General features: G+C 40.9%; 1 protein-coding gene across 2 annotated transcripts in view; it reads left to right on the forward strand.

The window, feature by feature from the left end:
• Positions 1-19,063, forward strand: part of AP1S3 (adaptor related protein complex 1 subunit sigma 3) — a 55,155-nt gene that overhangs the window by 28,520 nt on the left and 7,572 nt on the right. The window contains exons 1-3 of one of the 2 annotated variants that reach the window (XM_060151261.1): positions 1,659-1,754; positions 8,321-8,499; positions 10,368-10,476. In XM_060151261.1, coding sequence (XP_060007244.1) covers positions 1,749-1,754; positions 8,321-8,499; positions 10,368-10,476 — 294 coding nt within the window. In that variant the 5' untranslated portion in view covers positions 1,659-1,748. Of the gene's footprint in view, positions 1-1,658; positions 1,755-8,320; positions 8,500-10,367; positions 10,477-19,063 lie in introns of those variants that run through there. The other variant, XM_060151262.1, reaches the window with a different exon arrangement.

Raw genomic sequence — 19,063 nt, forward strand, 5'->3', positions numbered from 1 at the left:
AAGTTTGGAAAAACTAAAATTTAAATTTCCAGGGAACTCCCTGGTGATCCAGTGGTTAGGATTCAGTGCTTTCACTGCCAGGGGCCTGGTTTCAATCCCTGGTTGGGGAACTAAGATCCTGTAAGCCGTGTGGTATGGCCAAAAAAAAAAAAAATTTCCAGCACGCAACTAGTTTGTTTCAAAGGGTCACTAAGTTAGAGGTCTAGCCAGTTGTCAATGAACCTTTGTCCAAAGAACACGAGTAAATGACTTCTGGGAAACTTTGTGGTCTGACATCATCTTCTTATTTCCACCTGGGGCATGCTGGTAACATCTATAATAAAGGTAGATCACTAGAAGCTTAAGCAAATGACCTTTTTAGAGAGAAGGAAACTTGGCTGTGGAAGAGGGAACTGGAGCCCAATGCGAAGGTGAATACGTGAGGCTGGTGAAGAAGCAGCGGATATCCCTTCTCTCTACATTCTGGAAACCCCTCTGATTGGGGTTCCGACCAACGGGAGATGCACGAGAGGCAGCAGCCTTGGAGGGTTGGTCTTGTCGCTTTCTGAGCAGGCTTAGAGGAAGGAAATCAGGCTAATTGTTAAAGGGATCATTCCTACGTGCAAGTATAAACTGTGGGACCCCGAAGGAATGAGTGCCCAGACCAGTTGTGGGTAACATTTTTTTACAACTGATCTAGCAGAGAGAATAGGGCAGCTGGAGCTCTTGGTTTTTAAATGCTATTAAGCTCTTCTGGCCAGAGAACTGTTAAGCCGGACAGGATAAGCTGCCAGAAGGTCTGGCAAATACAACAAGGGAGAGTTGAGTTTATTGCATCTGGAGAAAAGTAATCCCAGTTACAAGCATATGATCCCAATAAAACCCCAAACCACAGTGTTCTCTAACCCTTATAGAAAACCCAGTTCTCTACTCAGAATATTAATGCAGGGCTAGTTGCCGTTTCTCAAAATTCAACACTTCCACCAATATTTACTAAGTCCCTGTTATGAGCAAAAAGTGGAGTTAGACATGATCCAGGAAGAAACATGCAAAATGATAAGAGAATTGAGAAACCCATGGTATGAAAAGAAGTTTCAGAGGTGAACGTCTTTGCTGCACAGGTGATAGCTAAGGGGGATGTATAGTGAATTGTTAGTACATGAAGGATAGGTACAGAATCTGCAAAAACTTTTTAATCCATCCTCTCTTTTTAAAAATTATATTAGGAACAGTAAAATTCTGGTCAAATGTTATGTGCTTGAAGTAAAATCAGGACATAAAATGTATTATTCCACCTGGAAGCTAGTAAACAAATGGCACTCTTATTCATGAACTGCTACAGGTTGAAAACTAAAACTGCCTCAGATAAAATCAAATGAGAGCTCAAAACTGATAGTTTAGAATAGTTAACGTATTTAAGGATTTTTTCCTCTAAATTTCAGAGTTTAATATTAGGAGGGAGAAGGGAAAATATCTCAGAATATGTTTTTTTTTTAAATAAATTTATTTTTTATACTGACTCTGGCCTTTCCTTTCAGCATCATTTTGCTTTGGGTTCCCTGTGCCCTAGGTAACCATATCTAACTCTTTTCTACTCTTTGCTCAGAGACGTCTTACAGCGGCTTCCTAAGAAAGATATACTGAGTGCAAATTTCTTTATCTTTCTCTCTTTATTTTTAGTCTTTGCAGGTATGAAAATTCAAAGGTCACTTCCCCTCTTTCACTCGATTGATAATTTGGTTGGGTGTAGGCGTGTAGTCTTCTAACAAATGCAGGTGAGGAGTCCAATGCTCTTTTGTTTTGCTTTGTTTTTTAAAATTTTTATTTCTTTATTTATTTGGTTGTGCTGGGTCTTAGTTGCGGCAGGTGGGCTCCTTAGTTGTGGCATGCAAACCCTTAGTTCTTCCTCTCCGTTATCTCTGTTGTAACTCTCTGGATTTTGCACCCTCTGGGTTGACCCCTTAATAGTTTTATTTTTTCCTCTAATTTTCCATCTGTTTTTCTGTTTGTTCCGATCTCTTGGAGAATCCTCTGACTTTATTTTGGTTACCATACTTTGTAATTTGCAAGAGTTTTCTCTCTTTTTCCCCCAGTAGAATGCTGTTTTTGTTTTATTGATATAGGAACTCCATCTTCTTTGAACTCTGAGCATATTCATGTTCGTGTGTGTGTGTGTGTGTGTGTGTGTGTAACAGTTTGTCCTGCTGCATGCTTTCTTACTGTATCCACTGCTTACTTTTTTTCTATTTGTTTTTTTCAGTCTCTTTCTTTGACATTCGAGACTATTCTCAAATGTCTGGTAATCCTTGGCCTCTGCTCAGATTTAAAAGTGGGTGCTAAGATGCTAATAGGCAGTTCTGAGGGCATAGTCAGGTGGCTGGAAAGCTCCACTGTTAGTACCTAGAGGTCTTTTCTCTGCCATTCAGTGTCTCCAGAGAGGAATCATTCCATTTCCTGATTAGGAGATGGGTTTTTTTATACAACAAATTTGGTGGTAGAGGTGCAGGAACATGTTTCTTTCTTAGTGAAGATACATAGATAGCTTTGCAGGCTCTGAATTACGTTTAAGATCCAGGAGGGTTGCAGGTGTCTCTAAATATTTCTTCTTACGGTAAGGTCTCTGAGAGCCTTAAGTAGAGAAGACATATGGCATTGCACAAATTTGAGCTTCTCAGGTTGAGTAAACCGTGCCTTGTTTGGATCATCATTGACAGCTGCTTGCTGTCCATTACTGACTGGGGGCCAGAGGAAGCCGAGCGAAGAGATGCTTCAACTGCATGACCTCCACTACATTTCTGTGCCCTTGAATAAAGCAGCTGGGAACTCACCGAGGAGTGTGTGTATGTGCATGTGTGCTATGTGTGTACACACGCGTCAGTGTTCTCACTTAGCTGTAATCCCCTGGAAATGCCACAGGTGGTCCATGCCAGCCACTCTGTAGGTAGACCTTTAGCCAGTGTCCCTGTTTTTAGAACTTTGTGGAGCCATGGTACCCACAAGTGCCGCCCTCAGGCTTTCTCTGGGAGCGTGGCTGGTTTGTCTTTGTAATCTGCCTCTTAAGCTACGATTTTCCTTATTTTGCTAAGTTAGTTATCACTCTTCTGTCTCCTTCCATCTTCCAAAGATTTGTTGAAATCTCTTGGCTGCTATCACAACCCCTGTCATTCTCCTAGTCTTTGAGGGTTAATGCATTTAAGAAAATTCTACTATTGTCATTTTAGTGGCATTTTGGGAGGTAGAGGAGATAAAGCCCTGTTTTAATTCAATATGTTTACTTTGGGTTTTTTTTTTTTTGTATTCTTTATCACGATTAAAAGCGCTTCAAGGTAAAGAACCAAGTTTTACATTGTAGGTTCATAGTGCACAGAGTAGGCACTCAGTAAATAGGCGTTGCGTGAACAAATGATCTGTGCTCTAAGGTCTCTAAAATACAATTAATTCAGCTGCCAATGTGATTGTTTCCTCTGCTATTGTCTCAGGTTAACCTTGAATGAGGGAGGGGAGAGCTCGGTGAAATCAGATGCCTACCTAAGGCCAGAGCATTTGGGCCAAATGTAAGAATTCAGGCTTGCCCATCACACTTCGTTGGATGTTATGGTTGTTTCTGGAGTTGGCATTTCCCATAAGAGGATTACCAATCAGCCTCTCCATTATTCCTTTCTTGCCAGCACTGTTATTGAAACAAAATGCCTGGGTGTTCTGAAGTCAGTTGAAGTTTGTTTATGACATCAACTTGAGTTGAAGTTGGCTCTTTGTAAATATTGGGAAAAAAATCCAAACCCTCCCAATTGCCTGTTTCTCATACTCTCAAGCTAATGCTAATCAAAAATGGTATTTGATTAACCTCTTGAAACATATTATCCAAATATGCCTTGAATGACTAAACTGATAAATTGGATACAATTAATTGCTCGAGGTGATGAACTCCTGTGAATCACTACAATTCATTCCGCCAGTTTTCTCATGCTACACTGTTAACTCTGGAGAGGCAACAGACACCAGACACACAGGAGTGAGCTACACTTCTTCTCCCTCAGAGCAGAACTTGAGAGGATAAAATCTGTCAACACTGTCTTATGCAATGCAATTATTGGATAAACTTGAACCTATTTGTTACTTCTTTTGAATTTGAAACACATTTTTATATTTTAAATCGCTTCATGGATGTGTGTATTATGTTCCTGATCATCCTTTCTCTTTGAATTCATTGTTAGAATGAAAAAGGGTTATTTGTTTATTTTCTACCTTGTTGAGCCGTTTAAGAAGGCAGACACTTGATCTTGAGGGAAAGTTGCAGTAGAAGGAATAGAAAGTAATCCATAATTAAACTCAGCAATAGTTCCAGCCACTCACTGGAGCTCCTTGATCTGAGCTCCATAAATTAAAAGTGACATTTATCTATGAAGTAATCCTGGAGGAATTGTAACAATGATGGTTTTGAAATCTGATAATAGAACCAATAAGAAGAAGGCATGAAACCAGGGTAATTTCTTCTGGAAGGAAAGGACTCCAGGTACACTTTAAAGTCTGTCTTCAAGTATTTGAAGAGTTTCTTATTATTTCGAGGGTAGTGATATATTGTCTTTTAATCTGCTCTGTGGATAAAATCAGGGAAAATCGGTTTAAATTGTAACAGAAAAGATTTAGGTTAGATGTGAAGAAGAAAATTTTCTGACAGGAAATGCAAAGTAAACACCAAGAAAATCTGTGGATTTCATTTCTCTAGCAAAGGTCTGACCAGTCACTAGAAATGGGATCGAATAGTCTTAGCCACTGGTGATAATCCAAAGCTGAACCTTGTTCTCAAGATCCTGAGGTTTTATTATTATTATTATATTCCCATTCAATTGTGTACTTTTAGAATGTCACTTTTTTTTTAAACATCTTTACTGGGGTATAATTGCTTTACAATGGTGTGTTAGTTTCTGCTTTATAACAAAGTGAATCAGTTACACATATACATATGTTCCCCTATCTCTTCCCTCTTCCGTCTCCCTCCCTCCCACCCTCCCCATCCCACCCCTCCAGGTGGTCACAAAGCACCGAGCTGATCTCCCTGTGCTATGCGGCTGCTTCCCACTAGCTATCTACCTTACGTTTGTTAGTGTATATATGTCCGTGCCTCTCTTTCGCCCTGTCACAGCTCACCCTTCCCCCTCCCCATATCCTCAAGTCCATAGAATGTCACTTTTATGATGATCTCTTCTTGGAAGCAAAAAATACCTTTCTCAATATGATTCTTAGAAAGCGGTAGCTGTGTTTCATTATTGAATTATCTATACCTGTGCTGATAGTGAAATGTGTATTTAAGAAAATGCTCTGTACTAAGCAGATGCTTACAATTCTGGACTGAGGGTGATTTTTCTTAAAGCTGCTAGTTGAGCAGGGCTTTTTAACTTGCTTTCTTTTCACTTGCCATGTCTTGGTTTTCAAGTCCTTATTAACAGATATTTCCTTTCTAAGAAAGAATGTAGTTTATTAAGAAGACCTCAAATTCTATAGGTTGGGGTAGGGGATGCTCTGAGGAAAGAGCCTGGTTTCTGTTGGTCTTTGGATGAGTTTGTATGATTTGTGCTGTGACATTCAGAGCCAACTCTCTTTAATAAAAAGAGTTGAATATTTTATTTGTAGAAAGTTTTAAAATTGTAATTATTTTGGCTCCTAGTATATATTGTTCCCTCCATGATACAATTAACCTCAATAATGAATTTTATTTTTTTTAAAACAAAACAAACACGCAACAGAATAAATTATGATTCTAAACTTGATCTTCTTATACTGTGGATTGAGAAAACTTAATCTCATAAAATAAAGATCAGACCATCTGACAATTTCTGAAAAACAAATCTTCCGTACCTCCCAGGCTCCACAGTAAATTTCTACAGCGTCTTCTCTTCATGTAAAGCTTTCAGAATTCATTGAAATAGGAATGTGCATTTCAAATACACACTTTGATGCTTAATTGAAAATAAAATCAGGTTTCTTCCTAATGTGGTCAACACATTATTTAAATTGTAAACATTTATTGTGATGCCAAACTGTATCCTGAGATGGTTGACTCTAAAACTCTCAGCCAAGTATCCCACAAGGTGGAGTAAAGAGCTTACATTTGAGACTTAGTTTGAACTTTGAGAAAGGTGCCAAGAATGCCCAGTGGGACAAGGACAGTCTCTTTAATACATGATGTTGGGAAAACTAACATCCACACACAGAAGAATGAAATTGGGCCATTATCTCACTTCACATACAAAAATCAACTTAGAATGATTAAAGACGTAAATGTAAGGCCTGAAACTGTAAAACTATTAGAAGAAAACCTACGGAAAACACTTCTTGACATTGATATTGACATTGACGTTGATCTGGGCAATGATATTTTGGATACGACTCTAGAAGCACAAGCAACAAAAGCAAAAATAGACAAATGGGATTGCATCAAACTAAAAAGCCTCTGCACAGCAAAGGAGACAACAAAGTAAAGAGACAACTTATGGAATAGAAGAAAATTTTTGCAAACCATACATCTGTTAAGGGGTTAATACCCAAAATGTGTAAGGAATTCAAACAAGTCAATAGCAAGAAAACAAATTATCCAATTTAAAAAAAAATGGGCAAAAGACCTGGATAGACATATCTCCAAAGAAGACATACCAATGACCAACAGGTATATGAAAATATGCTCAATATCACTAATCATCAGGGAAATGCCAATCAAAACCACAATGAAACATCATCTTATACCTGCTAGAATGGCTATTATCAAAAAGATAGGAGATAAGTGTTGGTGAAGGTGTGAAGAAAAGGGAACCCTTGCACACTGTTTGTGGGAATGTAAATTGGGACAGCCATTATGGAAAATAGTATGGAGGTCCCTCACACAATTAAAAAATAGCAAAACCGGGCTTCCCTGGTGGCGCAGTGGTTGAGAGTCCGCCTGCCGATGCAGGGGACACGGGTTCGTGCCCCGGTCCGGGAAGATCCCACATGCCGCAGAGCATCTGGGCCCGTGAGCCATGGCCGCTGAGCCTGAGCGTCCGGAGGCTGTGCTCCGCAATGGGAGAGGCCACAACAGTGAGAGGCCCGCGTACCGCAAAAAAAAAAAAAAAAAAAAAAATAGCAATACCATATGATAGTACTTTTGGGTGCATTTCCAAGGGAAATCTTACTTCTGGGTATATTTCCAAAGGAAATGAAATCAGTTTCTCAAAGAGATATCTGCGCTCCCATGTTCATTGCAGTGTTATTCACAATAGCTAAGACATGTAATCAACCTGAGTGTCCACAATAGCTAAGACATGTAATCAACAGATGAATGGATAAAGAAAGTATGCTGTGTGTATGTGTATACATACGTACGTACACATACAATGGAATATTATTCAGCCTTAGAAAGAAGGAAATCCTGTAATTTGTAACAATGTGGATGAACCTAGAAGACATCATGCTAAATGAAATAAGACAGGCACAGAAAGACAGATACTACATGATCTTACTTATATGTGGAATCTAAAAGCATCAAACTCACAGAAGCAGAGAGTAGAACAGTGGTTACAAGGGATGGGGAGGTGGGAGAAATGGGGAGATGTTGGTCAGTGGGAACAAAGTTGCAGTTATGTAAGATGACTAAATCTAGAGATCTGGTGTACAGCATGCTGACTATAGTTTATGATACTATATTGAATGCAGGAAATTTGCAGGTGCTGTCATCATACACAAAAACTGAGAACTGTGTGAGGAGATAATATGTTAATTAGCTTGACTATAGTAATCACTTCACCATGTATGTGTATACCAAGTCATCATGTTGTACACCTGAAATATATATATAATTTTTATTTAAAAATTAGAATATGGTCCCCTTCTAGTTTTCTCACTTTCCCCCCTTGCTTCATCCTTATTTCCTTCCCTTACTTCTCTTCTTTATGTCTATATTATCATTTGGTTTCTATACTTGTGATATGAAGCAAGAGTATAATTTTTAAAGTAAACCCTTCTACTGTTTTTAACTTTTTTTTGGCTTGTGAAGGAAGAATTTAATATTTTCTCAAAAGAGTTCTATTCTGCCTTGATATATTTTTTCTCACTATGATTTTGTGACTCGTAAAAGAAAACTTACCTCTCTTCTATAGTATAAATAAGCTATGTTTGTGGTGTGTGCATTTCTTTGTTCTTTTGGGGTTAAATGTAATTGTCAGAGGGGATAGTTTTCATGCTGGTAATTATTTTTTTCCTCGGTTCAGAATAATCCTTTGTAAACCCTGCTGCTGTATTTTAATATCTATGGTAGAATGATTTGGCTGACCAAATTCTGTTTTTTTTTCTCTCCCTTTATTTGTTCTAGATTCATTTCATATTGCTCTTCAGTCGACAAGGGAAATTACGGCTGCAGAAATGGTACACTACTCTCCCTGACAAGGAAAGGAAAAAGATTACCCGGGAAATTGTTCAGATTATTCTCTCTCGTGGTCAGAGGACAAGCAGTTTTGTTGACTGGAAGGAGCTAAAACTTGTTTATAAAAGGTGTGAGTAACTTCATGAGAACTGAATTTCTTATTACTCTTTGGTTTGTTGAGTCCCGAGCATTTTAGATTGCAACACCAATTCTATCATTTACTGAAATCTTTGAAGGCTGGAGGCCAAACGTTTGTACCAGTAGACTAAATAGAAGAGAACTCTCATTTATTGAAAGGCTTTCCGTATGCCAGGACGGATTCTAGATACTTAATTTATGTGTTGATAATGTACACATGCATTCAGGAAATTATGAGCATCTATTATATTTCCAGCACTGTTCTAATGACTGTGCGTACGGTAGCAACAAGACACAGAACATTCCTGCTCTCTTGGAACTTATTCATCTGTTAAGCAAACAAAACAGTTTCAGTTAGTAACAAATGCTATAGAAAAAAGGTTAACATGGTAGAGAGATGGGCAGCTCTTTATTATTCACGTTTGCAGATGAGGAAACTGAAGCTGCAGAGAGTTTAAGTAATTAGTCCCCAGTCACAGTAATTGAGTGGTAATCAGCAGAGCCAGGATTCAAATCCAGATTTTTCTGACTTTAAAGACTGTATATCCTCTCTTTACTGTACCTACTTGCCATGGCAAGACCATACTAGAAAGGGACCTCAATTTCTAGGTGAGGAAACTAAGGCCCTGAGAGGTAAAGTCATTTTGCTCATAAAGACCCAGATAACTGATGCCTAAACCAGGACCAGAACACAGCCGATCTGGCCCTGCATCCAACATCATACTGCAACTTTCAGAGGGAAAACACACATTAGAAAGGCTCTCACAAGGTGTGTTTATAAAACTGGAAGGGGAAAGACAGAGGTAACATCAAAGGCTGTATTCAATGGAGTAAATTACCAGGAAGTGCCTGGACCAAGCTTCTCTTGCTGGGCCCAAGGTCAAAACTTTTCGTACTAGCATCGTGGGAGACGTCAGCAAAGGCCCTTATAGTAATAAGCATCCCAGGGATAGAAAGACAGAGTCCCAGGAAATCCTTGCCGACAAAAGGCTTGTCCCTACTCTCTGCCTGGTTTCTACAACTTGGGGCTCAATTGTGATTTAAACCATTACCTGAAGAATAGGCTTCAGCAGTTCTCTCAACAGCTATCTATGACTACTGGGTAAACAACGCAGACTCAGTACCTGCCTTTGGGAAGCCATTGATTTAGTGGGGGGGAGACAGGCCATGAAATACGGAATGAAGAGCTCTGGATGCTCTGTGAGGGAGGCACAGGAATGCATAGCAGGGGCCTCCAGTGCAGTCAGAGAGGACAGAGATTTCCTGGAGGAAAGGACATCCAAGCTCCGAGCTACAGGAGAAGGAGGAGTGAGCCACATGTATGGGGTGAGGAGGGTATTAGGCAGAAGAAACACACATGACGGGGGGAGGACTTGATAAGCTGAGGATGGGAGGCACACTACAGTACAGTATGAAGTAAGACACACTATAGTACAGTACAGTATGAAGAGACACACTACAGTATGAAGTAAGAGGGTGGGCACGTGGGCCCCTGGGCCCCTTGGTCAGGGCTCTGGAGTTTAGAAAGGACAATTCACCATCCAGGGAGGGGCATGAACAGGCACCCTGATTCCCATGGGTCAAAGGACTCTGTGTCCCCTGATCACAGCTCCTTAAGGTAAAGTTTTGAGGACCTTTCACATAATTAACAGAAATAACCCAATCCCCACCATCTTTTTTACATATTCTATTTTACATTTTGGGAGGCTATTGGATATGATGAATAATGATTTCCCTCTTGGATGTGGACAGGAAGAATCCCTGGAGAGGAAGCGGTAACTGCATATTCATGGAAAAAACCATCTTCAGGTTGTGTAATGTGTCATTATATTTTATGTTATCTTCTTTTCTTTTCAAGGTATGCTAGTTTATATTTTTGCTGTGCAGTAGAAAATCAGGACAATGAGCTCTTGACACTAGAGACTGTGCATCGTTATGTGGAGTTGCTGGACAAATACTTTGGAAATGTAAGTGGTGTCCTGGTCTGTAGAATGAGTCAGTCTCCACCCCAGCTCCGACTTCAGTTCTGTCTGTTTTCACATTCCTTTTCTCTCTCAAGTCTAAAATATGAACTGCATTTGCGCCGAGAATCAGAATGCAACGCTTTCCCCCTTTCCTGTAATTCTTAGTAAATGGAAGATCCAGAGCTTTCCAGAGGCAGGTGGTGTGTGTATGTCCAGACCACAGCCACACTAGACACTAGAATTTAATTGTGAAAGATTCCTTGATATTTTGTCCTTTACTCCCCACTGACTGTCTTCTCTTTTCTGTTGTGCCTTTTTATCCTCTCTCTGGTTTCTTTTACTAAGCTCCAAGGGTTCTTTAATATTATTTATACATAAGAAAAAAAAACAACACCAGACAAACAAAACCAAAATCCTTTTCCTTCACATTGCTATTCAATCTCCATGCATTTACTGCCAAGCAATACACTCTACAAGGTGCCCTGGTCCCCAGAACACATTCACTCTGCGGCAGCTTACGGCTTGGCTTCACCTTTACTCCTCCAAGGAAATCATAATGGTCAACACCAGTGATGCTGCTTTAATCTTCACCTGCCTAACCTCTCTGCAGCACTGGACCCTTGCTCAGTGCAATGCTTTCTTTAAATCCTCTCCTCTTTATTTTGCCCTGACACTGAGTTCTGCTAATTCTCATCCTGTTTGTTTTTTTGTTTTTTGTTTTGCGGTACGCGGGCCTCTTACTACTGCGGCCTCTCCCGCTGTGGAGCACAGGCTCCGGACGCGCAGGCTCAGCGGCCATGGCTCACGGGCCCAGCCGCTCCACGGCACGTGGGATCTTCCCGGACTGGGGCACGAACCCGTGTGCCCTGCCTCGGCAGACAGACTCCCAACCACTGGCCCACCAGGGAAGCCCCATCCTGTGTTTTTGAAGGCCCCAACTTGGTCTCTTCCCCAGCTCCCTCCCTCCCCCTGCCCCCTAAATGCCCTCCTGCTCCTTCTTTCTTCTCTCCTGTGTGTCTACTAGACTCTGTCTCCTGGAAATCCATCACCAGATGACTCTTCTTCACTTTGCTGATGATGCTGTTCACTGGGCTTCTCACGCTCACCTCAGTCTTAACGTGACACGAGCTGAAAATTAGCTCCTGAAAACCTGTTCAGTCTTGCGCTTGAAATTATGACGTCCTAGGATCTCTCAACGCAGAAGGACAGTGTTCCTTACATATTTCTCCACCCTTTACTTAAGTCTGCCTCTGTCTATTCAAATTGGACGAAAATTCATCTCCTTTCACTCTCACTAGTATAGTTTTACTTGGGATTACAGTTTTGCTTTTCCTTTAAACCTCATCTCTCCCCCTTTCTGCCTCTGGGCTCATCTCTGCTTGCCTTTCCTGGCCTGTTTGTTAGCATTGTCCTTCCAATGCACAGATCTCTGGTGACATTCGGTCACTCTCCTCCATCTTTAATGAATACAATTCAAATTTCTTAGCTTGGCATTTACTCATTGTAAACATTGGTCCCAGACCACTGCTCCAGCCTTCTCACTTCTCTGTCTTTTTATCCCTGACATATCCAGTGCTCCAGCAACATGGAGCAGCCTTGTATTATCCTCAATTTGTACAGGATTTGCCTGACCACCAAATTGCGAGTATCTCGAGATCATGACCTGGGACTTATTCGTTCGTTTTTTCAGCCCTTGGAACCAGCTCTGGGCCAGATTTTAGAGAATGTTCCAGAAATATTTTATCTAGTTCACCGTCTCAAGAAATGATTCAGTGGATAAGGAAAATGTTTTCTTCTCAGTAATACTCTCTTCCCTATTTCCTGGCTCACTGATGATTTTTTTTTTTTTTTGCGGTACGCGGGGCTCTCACTGTTGTGGCTTCTCCCATTGCGGAGCACAGGCTCCGGACGCGCAGGCTCAGCGGCCATGGCTCACGGGCCCAGCCACTTCGCGGCATGTGGGATCTTCCTGGACCAGGGCATGAACCCGTGTCCCCTGCATCGGCAGGTGGACTCTCAATCACTGAACCACCAGGGAAGCCCTCTGAAGTTTTTTATTAAATGCTGTTAAGAGAATTTGCTTTCCGAAGAGTTTTCTGTACTGTATTCTATATAATGGAATGAACAGCAGTTGAAGTATTGGTTAAGGTTTTGTCAGGTTTGTTGCAACAGTTTTCACAAGGATGAGTACCTGAAAGGTTTCTGAAATAATTTTCCCTCCCTCTCTTTGATTCTTCTTTTTTTTTTGTCTTTGTAAGTTATGTTGTAAGACCTAAATATTGCTTCAGGGATTTCAGTTTGTTGGTCAGCGTATAGAAATAATAAGACAGGGCTTCCCTGGTGGCGCAGTGGTTGAGAGTCCGCCTGCGGATGCAGGGGACGCGGGTTTGTGCCCCGGTCCGGGAGGATCCCACATGCCGCGGAGCGACTGGGCCCGTGAGCCATGGCCGCTGAGCCTGCGCGTCTGGAGCCTGTGCTCCGCAACGGGAGAGGCCACAGCAGTGAGAGGCTCGCGTACCGCCAAAAAAAAAAAAAGACCATTTTTCTTTTGCTCTCTCCTGGTTCACCAAGTTTATTTTCATTTTTTTAAAGAGAGATTTGCAAATATATAGTGGCAAGTTTTCAAACCTGAGATTAATTTTATACTTTCATTTTTTCAGAGGAATTCTGACATTGCAGTACTTTCTTTTGAAATAAACCGCAGACTTAGCCTTTAGCAAAGCCCTGAAAGAGTTCTCCTGAGGCCCAGAGATTCCCATAGCCTGCCTTTCCCCCCTCATTTCCGCACTCTGGTTTGACCTGTTGTGTTTTCTTAGATTTATCCAACTGTGATCATGTGAATTGGGATTGAATTTTATCTCAATCTTATCTGACCAAATATCAGATATTTCAGAACACATTGCTTTCTCAAGAGAATCTGAATCAACTTCCCTAATTCTAAGCCCAGTTAAAGTGTCAGCAGAATCAGGATGCATTCCTATTTCTCTAATATTATTAATTTTTCATCCTGTTTTGGCATACCTTTAGTAGCTCTGTCTTTGTCATGGACCAAAATTTAATTCACTAAAAAAGTTCAGTGAATCTTTCATTAAGCTAAGAGCAGCTAAGAGCAGTTCAAGCCTCTGTGCCCAGTACATGTTCAATTCTTATTAATTAACTGTGATGAGTAAGCCCAACAATACTGATTCTTATGACATTCTTATGACAATTCTCATTGTCTCAGGAATGATATATTTCTCTTTGGTTTTCTTTTCCTCTTGTGTTAATCCTGAAGGTTTCCTTGAATTTTGCCCTTATGTTATCCCAGGAAAAAACTCTGTACTGAGTTTCTCATAAGACTAGAAAATATTACCTTCCTATGACAGATAAATCAAAATCTCTGGCTACTAATTTATTTATTTTTAGCACTTTTCAATTCCCAGGAGATTTACAAGGATTAACTAGTTAATCTTTCGGTCTTCAGTAAGTAGCATGGAGCCCAGTTTATAGAGGCTAAGAGGCAATGCCTCAGAGTCTCAGAGTAGATAAGGGTCAGTTTGAGGACTTCGACACCTGCCATATTTTCCCATTACAGGCTGTTATGTGAGGTTTTACTGATGCACCCGGATGGTGCAGAGGTTGCTGTGCTGGAGAGGTTCTGTCTTTTTTTTTGTTTTTTTTTTTGCAGTATGCGGGCCTCTCACTGCTGTGGCCTATCCCATTGCGGAGCACAGGCTCCAGACGCGCAGGCTCAGCGGCCATGGCTCACGGGGCCCAGCCGCTCTGCGGCATGTGGGCTCCTGGACCGGGGCACGAACCCGTGTCCCCTGCATTGGCAGGCAGACTGTCAGCCACTGCACCACCAGGGAAGCCTGAGAGCTTCTGTCTTGATTCAGGGAGTTTTCTTGTTGTCAGGGGAGGGGTGCTCTATGTCCTGCTGGATCCTGGTGTCAGCTGGCTTTCTCAACAAACCCATGATTGGACTCATCATAGATCTCTATTTCACAGATAAGAAAAATGATATTCAAAAAGTTGAATAGAAATATTTACTCTGCTAATGTCATGGGGGCTATTATGAGGATCAAAGACAGTATAATTAACAATACTTATAAACTGTCAATCGCTATGTAACTGTACTTTGCATTATTATTTTATACATCCTTTTATGCACTTGCTGTACATAACTTGAACTTTTTGTACTTACTTTAGAACAGAATTCAGTAAGGGAAGGTCCTTCTTAAATTCTATCCAAAAAGATTTAGTTATTTAAATGCCAGAAATAATCTCACTACACCATGTATTATGCTATAACAGAAGTCCCTCAAGCCAAATTATAGTAAAATTGTAGTAAACACAAGGCTAGGAGATCAAAGGTAACATTAAATTACCACTGTTTTTTTCCTTTTATAAGCTTTCTTCCAGAATAGAGAGACATGAGAAAATGAGAAAAAATAAGGAAAGAGGCTCATGTGTTTATTAACACAGAAACCATGTGCTTTTGCGTAATTAGATGGAGTGCAGTCATCTGAGCATCAAGGGTACATTTCTGATATACTGGGGCAGCGCCCTGAAGGTAGAAATAGAAGTAGTATTTGAGTAATTAGACAGTAGCTGAAGAAATCTACATTATGTCTCAGGTTCTGAGGTGTTTTCTCTTCTTACTCTCAGTTACAATAACCCCTCGGAGTTAGACTCAATAGCAAATAGAATAGTATTTTGAAGTTGCTGTATATGAATGACTTGCTTGTTTGTAACATTCTCTGTTCGGCCAGTAGAACTTGTGTAGCCATTTCCCTTATGATCTGGAGATAGTAACTGTATAATCAAGGGGTGTGTGTGTGTGTGTGTGTGTGTGTGTGTGTGTGTGTGTATCTGGCTTTGCATATTACCTAACCTTATCCCTTATCCCTACCCCTTGAAACTAGGTGCAGTAAATTAATTGCCCCGTGGCCATTGGCGAGCCCTACAGCCTTGGGGATGGCTTGCTGCTAGGAGAGTGGAGAGTGGGGTATGAGAAGTTCCCAGAGAACTTGCATTAGTATCTGTGAAGTTCACTTTGCAGGATTCTGGTTGCTCGTTTCTTCTCATGAGGTTCCTGTCTGTCCTGGATTCCTGGTCTACACCTGCCTTGAACTCTGGGGTTCCCCAGCTCTTGCTACTATAAATCCTGACTTCCCACCTCTTCTGATCTCTGGTAACTGCTTACTTCTTGTACCTTCTTTAATGTGCATGAATGTCTAATCTACTGTGCTTTCTTTCTGTTTATCTATATTGTTTAAAATTGCAAAATAATACATATTTTTACATATCCTTCTAGACATATACAGTTTTTTAAATAAAAAAATGGTATTGTATTATACATATTATTCTGCAACTTTCTTTTGTTCCCCTTACCAGTCTATCTTAGAGCTATTTCCATGTCTATCCATGGAAATCTACTTCATTCTTTCCAACTTTATGCATAGAATTCCCATGGTATATAATACGATACACAATAGGGGTAGACCATACTTTATTTAAGCAATTCCATTATGGCTGGATTTTTGAGTTGTTTCCAATTTTTATTATAAATGATGCTGCCATCATCCTTGTTATTAATATATATTATTATGCCCTGGTTTGGGTATAGCATAGGAATAAATTCCTTGCGGAATTATTGGCTCAAAGGATTTGTACATTTAAAACTGATGGACACTACAGTTTGAGCCTTCAAAATGCTTGTAAAATTTACAAATTCCACCAACAGTGAGTGCGAGTACCTATTTATCCATACGCTTAACCAGGAATGGATATTATCTCTTCTTAATAGTCAGATGGTCATTAATTCAATTTGCATTTTTCTGATTACTAGTGAGGCTGTATATATTATTAGGTGTGCATTGGCCTTTTCCATTTCTTGCCTTGTCTATTAATTGCTTCTTGACAGCCTTTCTTTGATTTTTTATGTTGTGGTGTTTGTCTCAGGGATTCGTGAGAAGCCTTTCTATATCACGGATACTATGCTTTCCTTTCTGTTATATACGTTGCAAATATTATTCCCAATCCATTGTTGTACTTTTAACCTGTACTCTGATCTCTACCTTTTTGCCGGGGAAGCTCACTTCTAGTCTCATTCAAATTTCTGGAGTGAGTGTTCTAGAAATAAAAGGGTTTATAAGCTGAGAATATTTCCTTTTATGATGCCATCCTTTTTCTGATGGTTGTTCTCCAGAGGGAACCCTAAAGTTCTGGGGAAGTCCTGGATTATAGTATCATGTCCCAGTGAATAGACTCTTATTTTCAACTGGTTTTACACATATATGTGTGTGTATGTGTATGTGTAGAGAGAGAGAGAGAGAAAGAGACAGACCCTGTAGGGAGGGGGAAATTAGCTGTGTGTGTGTGTATACACACACACACAACACACACACACTTGTTGATTTGATGCTGTTTTCTAATGAATGAAGAGACCATGCCCTTTGCAGATTCATTAGATTAGTTCTTCTTAGGTGGCCATTTATCACAGTGGTTTTGTACTTATTTGTTCTTATGCTTCTAGATTCCGTTGGATCTGTCAATATAAACCATTTCCCTTGGAGAGTCTGCAAGTCTATTGACCTAAATCCTAAATATATGGAGCAATTTGTTAAAATATTGACATCCATTGTATGTAAAGTCATAGGATTGTCGATCTGGGAAGCCATTCGTCCCCAGCATCATAAAAATAAGGCCTGTATGGTGGCCGACTCATTCATTTATCCTGAGAACATTTATTGCATCTGCTATGTGCCAGGTTCCAGAGGTATATGGATGACTAAGACAATTTCTGTACCTGAGCTCACACTACAAGGGGAAGTGATCGATAAGTAAGCTATCACTTACACAAGATGTCAGAGAACACGAAGGAAGAGATGCAGAATCTCTATGTGAGAAAAGAGCATTTGGGGGAATCATTGTGCTCATACCTTTTGAATTTGGCCTTGAAAAATGAGTCTGATTTTGCCAGCAGAATAAAGGAAAAGACATTTGGAACATTCCAGGAATTTCTGGAATGTGCGAAGGGTAAAGGCATGAAAGAACGGGGTGAGTTTGTGGAATGTGTAGCTTTAGCATGGTGTGGGTACCAGCACAGGAAGCCAGAGAGCTGGGCTGTAAAGATTCCTATATGCCATGCTGAGGAATCAAAACTGTCCTGAACAGAAGACCTCACCCAGGAAAGGACCCAGATCAGCATTTTAGCAAAGTGCTAGTGGTCATTGGCCTCACGTGGGTAGACACCACCTAGAAAGTCACTGCAGCACCCCAAGCGAGAGACGTTGCAGACCTGAGTAGCGGCGAAAATGGACAAGAGGTTAGGGGTTTATTTACAAGATGGAATCCATAGAAATTGGTGATCAAATTTGAGAGGCATGAGATCAAGGGGGAGAGAGGAATGAGAGGGAGGGGAACTTAAGCTGAACTGTAGAATGAATTAGATTGAGCCACGAGATAGAGCTTGCAGCTACTAAGCAAAACAGGGACTAAAGGGATAAGAATATGCTTGATTCAGTTTGGAATACGGGGATGTAGACTGAGGAATATCCAGGCAGAAATTTCTGGTCAGTGGATGAAAATATTGGATTAGCGCTGCAGAGAGAGATCAGCCCTAGATAAAGATCTCACTTTGTTAAGCCACCTGCATGGAAGACCCAGCTGTAGAGCGTCAATGAGATCATCTAGGAGAATGTATGTGTTGCAAAGAGAAGAGGCTCTCTTGGGAAGCACCAGTCTTTAGGAAGAAGGTGGGTCCCTAGAATGTAAGCAACCTGCTGCAGAGATGTTTGTTTTGCCGATTGATGTGTCCCAAGCATTTTGTAAATACTTCTTAAATGAATGCAAGTTTCTGGGGGGGGAGATAAATCATCCAAGGAACCTGAGAAGGACCATCAGAGATGGAGGAGGAAAACGGGCACTGAGTGGTATTGCCAACATCAGGGCGTAAGCAAGAGCAGATTTTCAAGCAAGGGTTGGGTGAAGTGTATCAGATGCCGCTGAGCCATCAAGGTGGGAGAGGACTGAAAACTTTCAGTGAGCAGACCTTCCGTAAGGTATGGAAAGCGAGAGTTGAGGAATATGTGAGAAGGGAAACAGCCGGGATGGTGCCTGAGTGGCTGTCTGGTTGAAACATTGGAATTGAGCCTTATTTGCATTATGGGGAGTGGTCTTGCTACTTGCTACATTTAACCAAATCCATCAGACTCTGCTTTGGTCTGTGACAGTGGTAGCGTTCTCGACGTGTGGTCCCCACACCAACATCATTAGCATCACCTGGGAACCCATGAGAAGTTCAAACTGTCGGGCTTTACCCAGACCTACTGAATCGGAAACTCCAGGGTAGGGCCCAGTAGTGTGTGTTTCAATGAGCTTTCTGGGTGATTGGGATATACTCTGTAGTTTGAGAAGCACCGGCCTGGGACATAATTTTGAGAAAAAATAACACAATTGAGCTAATTTGCCTCTGAAGAATGAGCTTCTGAGAGTTCTAAAGCTAGGAGCCAAATTTACAGACCAGAGGGCCGGAGCAACGAAGCACTGCCCTCGTGTCTGAAACGCAGTGGCGGCTCAGCTTTTATCTGTGCGGATGGAGAGGTGA

The sequence above is a fragment of the Lagenorhynchus albirostris genome, chromosome 6 (genome assembly GCF_949774975.1).
Source record: "Lagenorhynchus albirostris chromosome 6, mLagAlb1.1, whole genome shotgun sequence".
Taxonomy (NCBI): Eukaryota; Metazoa; Chordata; class Mammalia; order Artiodactyla; family Delphinidae; genus Lagenorhynchus; species Lagenorhynchus albirostris.